The sequence below is a fragment of the Macrobrachium nipponense genome, chromosome 4 (genome assembly GCF_015104395.2).
Source record: "Macrobrachium nipponense isolate FS-2020 chromosome 4, ASM1510439v2, whole genome shotgun sequence".
NCBI classification, from domain to species: Eukaryota; Metazoa; Arthropoda; class Malacostraca; order Decapoda; family Palaemonidae; genus Macrobrachium; species Macrobrachium nipponense.
The window spans coordinates 50,325,030-50,333,312 of record NC_061100.1 but is presented as its reverse complement, the minus strand read 5'-3'; the positions used below and the strand labels follow the sequence as shown (position 1 = coordinate 50,333,312).

Sequence of the window (8,283 nt, the reverse complement as noted above, 5' to 3'; positions counted from 1 at the left end):
ATTCTTTACCTGCTGCAATGAGTGACTTGAGAGAAATGCTTAACTACATCTAAATGAATAAAACTCCCAGAGCTGGCACTGTAGCGGAATCAAAGCTAAGCAAGTTAAATACCAAGATTCCCCTGCTTTTACTTTAATCGTACTGGCTAACAATATTTCCAACAATATTCCCCAAAGCCACACTTTCCTCTTTACGTTACTATTTAAGTACAGGACGGTTGGTTCAGCAAGGAAAACAAACAAAACTCTCAAAATCCATGTATTCACCATATACCAAAAAATTCAGGGCAAGACGCTGTGCTGTCCACTGGATGCAGTCATTGAGACGTAAACAACCGCTGAATATCATACACCGAAAAACCAAACAAGCACCAAAACCAAAAAACAACTCAAAACAACACGACAAATCACTACAGAAACAAACGCCAACGACACCAAAACTTCACACAGCTCAACAAACACCACAATTCTAACACAAACAAACACCAATCAACATCTAGACTACACAACAACTCAAAACACAACAAATCAATAACACAAACACTAATCAACACCAAGAGTTCACAACAATTCTCAAACACAACTATTCACAAATCAAACACAACAGAAACTCACAAGCTCAATAACCTTCAGACGGACCCAAGCACAACAAAGTCAATTACAGAATGTCAAAACAATCCAGAAAACAGCAACTCACTACCTCTGACCAGACTGACTATTCCAAAAACTGCCAAAATACAGACTGCTCACTTCTGACTCCCTCAAGGCTCCGCGACTGAGTCCGCAGACGAACCCAACCACCCGCCAACAAGCAATTCACTCTTCCACTACCCATACACCAAGCACGCTCTCTCTCTCTCTCTCTCTCTCTCTCTCTCTCTCTCTCTCTCTCTCTCTCTCTCTCAAAATGGGAAATCACAGACACAAACCTTCCCCATACTATCTTAACAACAACAAGTAGATATAAAACACAATATAGCATATACACAAAACATCCAAACCCCTCCTATTGCCTTAAACGACCACAAACAACCTAACGAGACAGCAACCAAAACAACCAGCCACTCTCACCTTCTCTCTCTCTCTCTCTCACTCTCTCTCCCTTTCTCTCTTACAAGCGACCCTTGAGAAAGTTGTCAAATGCAACCACTACATTACTCCTCCATAGCACTATGGATAAGACCATCTATTTCAGTTCCCTTAATAAAATCTTTTACCACTGCTTGCAAGAGAGAGCTCGGAGTAGCTGCACTAGTGCAGGCTAAGGTTGTATAATCAGGAGAAGCACTAGTTGCTAAGTTGGCCTGACACACCTTAGGGAAGTGTCCTCTCTTGACACTTGTGGCAAGACGCCTCTCGTGCTGGACATTTCAGATGGGGTGCTTTGAAAAACCACAAAAGAAACAAACATCTAGCAGTAACAGCTGTCATCACGGGAGCCGGCTCCTCTAAAACTTCTGGACTAGAGGGTCTTCGTTCAGGTGTCTCCGCATTTACCACTTGATAAGGTGGGGTGGTACAATAAACTTCATAATCTCTCTGGGCTGACTCTAATGGCCTAGTATGGTCAAACATGGTTGCTAAATCAAGAGTTTTATCTTCTAATAAACGCTGCCTTATTAATGGTGGCTGTGTGCCACTAATAAATACATCCCTAATAGACTCCTCACAATACTGAGTAGCTGTCACCACCTGAAAATGACATTCTTTGCTAAGAAGTTTTAAATCTTGAAGATATTCATCCATGTGTTCTCCAACTTGCTGGCAGCGAGTAGAAAACCATGCCATGCAAACACTTCATTGGTAGGTTTAACATACTGTGATTTTAGAATCTTGATAGCATTCTCATGTTTGGTACATTCAGAAATATTCTCATAAATTTTAGGTTGTGAGGTCTAGACAAAGAGGCAGGTAAAGCAGTACTAACTTTATTACAGGTAAAGGGAGGTTTTATAATTACAGTGTGGGGACAGATATGTAGTGTCCAACCCGCAAGAGAGAAAAAACTGGTTCAGCGAAAGCCGACTTGTGTTTTCTCGGAGACATATAATTAAAGATAATAAACTCTACAAATATTGAATATACATGCATTATACATTAGCGGATAGGCCGAAGAATGCTCTATAGAATGGTTAAAGGAACAATGCGTCTTGATAATGACATACAATATAAATAGGGAAAAAACATTGTCCTTACAACTACTCCCCCTGCAAGACAATGATTATGCAATTATTATTGGAAGATTAGTATGCGTCTGGATTGCTAGTCGCAGTAACGTGCTGGTGGTCGGAGGCGGCCCCGAGTTCATGAGACCAGCTGCTTTGGGTGACTTTCAGCCTCTGAGTCCCCCGGTGAGCTTGGTGACAGGATTCCTTCCCTGGAAGGATTCCTGGGGGGTTCGAGTGTCATATGCGGGCAGCTGTGGCTGCGTTTGGGCGCCTCGGTGATCATGGGAGCTGTTCTATTTTGTGGTGGTACTTGGGGGTGTCTGCTGGGTTCAGTCACCTGTAGTCTCCGCAGAGCCTCCAGGTGCCGTCCAACTTTTTCATCATGTAGAGAGGTGAGGCCCACGGGCTCAAGGCTTTCCGGCAAATGCCCATTCGTTTTATCTCTGAGAACGCCTTTTTCACGTCCTGTAGGCGGGTCGGCGGAAGTCGCAGAACTTTGCATGCATGGGGGCCCCCATGGTGGTGATATGTGAAATATGCCCTGCTTGGCCAGGGTGCCGGCCACCTGACAGAGTTCTGGCTTGAATACGTCAGGGAACTCCTGCAGGAGGTTGCCGTATTTGTGAGGCGTGACGGAGCAAATGGTACGGATGCCTGGACCTGCAGCAAGTGGGGGGGAACGGCATGTTCCTATGTCAAGGAGGCGCTTGCGACCTATGTCCACGAGGAGCCCTTGTTGCGCCAGAGAGTTCACCCCTAGGAGAGGGGCCTTGATGTCTGCAATGATGAAAGGCCAGACAAAACTGTGCCCCAGGATGGAGATTTTTAGGGGCTTTGTGCCATGGGAGCAGATGGGGGTCCCGTGGCGGCCACGAGGGCAGTTGTAGTGTCAGGAGTGTGGCTGCAGGCCTCTCCTGATGGTGGAAACACTGACTGCATTGCCCTGGCGTCGACTAGCATCCTGCGGCTGGAGATCGCATCACGGACGTAGAACCCTATGGGTGTGATTTCGATGTGGTCATTACCAATTCTTGGTGCTGGGGGTGGCTGCCTTTGCTGTTTTTTGAGGGAGAATAGGAGCAGGGGCTTTCACGTCTCCTGGCATACTTCCCGAATTTTTTATGGTTAAAACACCAGGCTGTGTTATCACCGCGCTGCTGTGTGAGGCCCTTCTTCTGGTGCACCGCATTGACCTCTGACATCTCGGGTTCTTCTTTCATCGGGCAGATGGTTGATGGCTGGGCAGCAAGTTTCACGGCCCTGGTGGCCTCAGTCAGCTTGTAGGCTTTCTCGATGAGCTTGTATTCGGGTAGGGTGTCTGCATCCAGAATCTGCCCACGAACCTCTGGGGACAATTGTCAAAGAAATATCTCACGGCCGAGGCTAATCTCCTTTTTTTGTTCGTCTTCGCCAATCTCTGGGAAACAAAGGAGACCCATTACCATGTCTCAGGCATCCCTCGGGTCTGCGTCACACATTGGGTTGGTGACGAGGTTGAGGAGGCGGGCAGCTCTCTCGGGGATGGGGGTCGAATAGGTGATCACAAGTTTCTGCCTCAGCTCGTTAAGGGTGATTGGGCAGGCCTGCAAGTTCACCCATATGATTATGCGCTTGAAGACTTCCCCGGGAGAGCTGCTATGACGAGGTCAGCCTGGAGTATTTCATCCATGAGTCCCGCAATCCTGAACTGGCCCTCTCGGTAGAACCATGCAGAAGGGCCCTCTGCTGTGAAGGGGGGCAACCTGACAGCCTGGGCGGCAGCATGTGTAAGGTCATGGCAGAGACCAAGGGGTTCGGGGTGGCTCCAAGGAACTATCTGCTTCAAAGGAGCCTGGCATTGTCAATCTCACTCAAACGGTCGACAGGATTCGTGAATGGCGGGCCAAACCGTTCACGAAAACGCCAAAACACACCTGAAGAAGGAATGCCAGATTTTGTCCGTTAATGGCGTTGACATTGTCCGCAGAGAGGACCTTTCAGAGACCTAGACTGAGACTCCATAGTAAGTACGCTAATGGTCTCTGAAGGTGAGCAGCCGTATGGTCTAGACAAAGAGGCAGGTAAACCAGTACTAACTTTATTACATGTTGTTGTTTGAGATTAAGCTTGCCTTATGCCAGCACGGGCTCTTGCTCATAGAGCAGCCTGTAGTTTATTTATTGCAGGTAAAGGGATGTTTATAAATACAGTGTGCGGACAGATATGTAGTGTCCGACCCGCGAGAGAGAAAAAACTGGGCCGGCGAGAGCCGATTTTTGTTTTCTCGGAGACATACAATTAAAGATAATAAACTCTACGAATACTGAATATACATGGCTTATACATTAGCGGATAGGCCGAAGAATGATCTATAGAATGGTTAAAGTGTCTTCATAATGGCATTCAATATAAAGAGGGAAAAAGCGTTGTCCATACAAGGTAACAAAAAGTTAGTGAGAAGACCTGGAATGTTCAAATTATTCTGGGGAAGGGCGCTAAGAACTTGCTAAGTCTTGAACCAGTATTTAAATTCTTGAGCCGCCAATGATGAACTATGGTCAGTGTCTAGCCTTTCTGGTTCCAGCAATCTTGTTATATATAAAAGAACGTAAATATTATGCATACCATTTCACATTTATTATTACGTTAATCTTGGCACTTATCCTCGTGAATTATTACCTAATAATTAAAAGATATATCACACATAACACTGGCCGCTGTGCCGACAAAGTTTACTAGATGGACATCTTTTCTTCTACTGGCGATGATGACATATCCACAGAACAATCTTCCAATACAATTTTGCCAATCTTTAAAATAACAATAAAATCACACACACACACACACACACACACACACACACACACACACACACATATATATATATATATATATATATATATATATATATATATATATATATATGTGTGTGTGTGTGTGTGTGTGTGTGTGTGTGTGTGTGTGTGTGTGATTTTATTGTTATTTTAAAGATTGGCAAAATTGTATTGGAAGATTGTTCTGTGGATATGTCATCATCGCCAGTAGAAGAAAAGATATATATATATATATATATATATATATATATATATATATATATAGTGTGTGTGTGTGTGTGTGTGTGTGTGTGTGTGTGTGTGTGTGTGTGTATGATGCAGATGCTGATGAAACAGGTAACCCAATTTTCATGTTCTTGGTAGAGGAACCATTGCTTCGCAAATGCCTACATCTTTTAAGGTCCTGGAGTATGAGTGGAAATACAGCAAATTAAATCTTCCATAGTTTTGGAAAATGGACTTAGTTTTACCAAATTGATGCATCTCTAACCGCCCTTCTTAATGATCAATGTTTACCAAATTACCACATTTTCTATGGTTCTGTATAATGAACGTCCACGTCCTTTTTTTTCATTATTGATAATGAACCAAAGTTTAGCAAATGGCATTTTTTTTCAGGAGTTGAGATCCCAAAAGTAAGACAAAAGGAGATTCGTGTCCAAAAAGGGTTTTAGGAAACAGTCTGTCTAATTGTTCTGAAAAACTCTTATGTTTAGCTGATGACCAATTCTTTAATGGGTTTATGTAAAGACACGAATTTAATTGAAATGTCCCTTTTGATCAGAATAAGTTTATCCTGAGTGCTTGCTTTTCGAAATCCTGGATAACGAACATGGTTCATATAAATGACCCCCTTTTGAGAATGAGGTAAACTTTGGCAAATGACCATGTCCTGCTGAACTTGGATTATTAACCGAGATCTAAGCAAGTAATGATCCACTGATTGGCTTGAAATCACTCATCCCTCTAGCTTTCGAGGCTTCTTGTGACCTCCCTTTCACCAGGAAGCAAGGTTTGTTGACAAGACCTTTGTTAACATAACTGAAGGTGCTAACTTAATGTAAATTTTTGTTATGTGCTGTACTAAGTACAGTTTACTGCCGCACATTCCAAGTTGTCATAACCAAGGTCTGAGGAATATCTTGGACATAATAAGGCTTATAATTAGCTCCAATCATCGCTCTCTTTATGTAACTAGTGAACTTCATATCAACAATGATCATGATAACATATTAAAATGTGGAATCCACGATAGATATATCGTGGTGGAATCGATGTAAAAGATTGATGTGTGTATATATATATATATATATATATATTAATAGTATATAATATATAATATATATATATATATATATATACTATATATATATATATATATATATAGATATATATATATATATATATATATATATATTAATATATATAATATATATATATATAGTATATATATATATATAGGGGGAGATGAGAGAGAGAGAGGAGAGTAGAGAGAGAGAGAGAGCGAGAGAGAGCGAGAGAGAGAGATGGATTTGTGAGAGCTACAAATTACAAAATGAAGAAGAAGCAGAGGAGGAGGAGGAGGAGGAGGAGTGAGAGAGGGGGGGGGGGAGAACCAGAAAATACTTATTTTAAGAAAGTTTATTTTGTACTCGTGCTTCATGATTCTTAGCACCATAACCAAAACAGTTTAACACAAGAAACAGATTTTAAAGAAAACGTAGTTCGAAAACTAGCAGAGAGAATGTAACTCATTTCTTGGGTAACTGTTGACTTTTGAAGCTTGATCTTTTCATCATTATTTCGAGAACTTTTGTTTTGTTTTGTTATTTTACGTATTTGCCAGAATATCTGCGCAGTCACAGACTCTACTTATTAAACTGCTCTTTCGTAATGCACTTTGGTGAATTATACTATATTAACTCAATTTAGACAATAAGACCATGCAAGTATAGTGGATTGGGGTGAAGCGGGGTGCGGTGGATCGAGCTATTCAGCTCGCTATTTGGGAGAGCTGAAAAAACAATTATAAAGATAGAAAAAATTACATAATTGAATAATTAAAAATATATTAAAATATTAGAATACAGAAAAGTAACAGGAAAATAGTTGAAAAAATCTTTAAGACAGGTTATGAGGAATAGCTACCAAGCTATTTAGTTTTGCCAAGGTCCAAGAATGTTTTGTTGTTGAAAAAGACTAAATGGAAGGTTAATGAAAAGGATGGAAGTAAATGAAACTTGACATAGTAATTTTCTTTCACTTTCTCGGAGTTTTTTTTTTATGTATCTATACAATAAAAGTTAAAGTAATGAACGTTGTACTTACCCTTGCTATGGGGCAGCTCGTAAAACTTCGTTGTGATGACAGACCTTTAACGTACACTTTTTTTTATATATAGATCCTGAGCACAGATCTAAAAATATTATTATATGTTACATTTATTGTTAACAGGTTGTAGGTAAGGAGGTCTCCAACGTTCTCATTCTTATTTTCAAATGGCCAAACATGAAATGAGGTCTGGAAAATTTGAATAAAACATTCCTATTAATAGATAACGTGAAATGATTCTTATTATTCGGATTAAAATAAAGGTCCAGGTTGATGGCCACTTTTTTTTCTTTTTCTTTTTTAAAGAACGACAATGTGGACGGCAACTGCGCCCACGGCGCATCAGTACCTGCATGTTTGTTGTTGGTTGGATTTAAACAGCACATGACTTGGGCAAAGCCCACTTCCAGTTTGTTCACCAGAAAGAGATTCTCGCGAACTGGTTTCAAAATGAACTTGAAGTCTTGAACTTGGAAAAACCGTTATAGTAATTTAAACCCACGTCAGGTAAGCACTCCAACATAAGAAATCCTGCAACGAGAGGTTTTTCTTCACTTGGCTGGAGTCTCTTTGTGATGAACATTAGAAAATGTGAGGAAAAAGAAGAGGTGAGGAAAAAGAAGAGGAAAAAAATCCATGTAGCTGTAATTACATTTGTGGGCTCAATGCTGGACGAAGGCAAGTGCACATTTTGCAAACATTTGTTTAGCACGTACGTACTGTCGGCCAATGAAGAATTGGCGTAGTTTCTTAATTCATTGTTAGTTATGGAAATATTGCCATATATGCAGGTGCCAGATTATACATAACAATAACTATTTCCTTTCAAAGGTGCTATACTTGAAATAAATAACATTAGAATTGAATAGACTTATTCAACGCATTAAAGATGATTATTTTGCAAAGTAAAGAAAATATAATACCGATGGGTCCACAAATTCTAATTTTATTCTCAGCTCTAGCTTCGTGAC

At 40.9% G+C, this 8,283-nt stretch overlaps 1 protein-coding gene across 1 annotated transcript; it reads right to left on the bottom strand.

Annotated features, from left to right (window-relative positions):
* Positions 1 to 1,314: 1,314 nt before the first annotated feature.
* Positions 1,315 to 1,788, bottom strand: LOC135211360 (uncharacterized). Its single transcript, XM_064244673.1, has one exon. It carries the CDS (start codon positions 1,786 to 1,788, stop codon positions 1,315 to 1,317), a length of 474 nt encoding a protein of 157 aa, XP_064100743.1.
* Positions 1,789 to 8,283: the final 6,495 nt, after the last annotated feature.

Excerpts from the sequence above, each read along its gene's own strand:
- LOC135211360 (XM_064244673.1), bottom strand. The coding sequence starts at position 1,788 with ATGGCATGGTTTTCTACTCGCTGCCAGCAAGTTGGAGAACACATGGAT.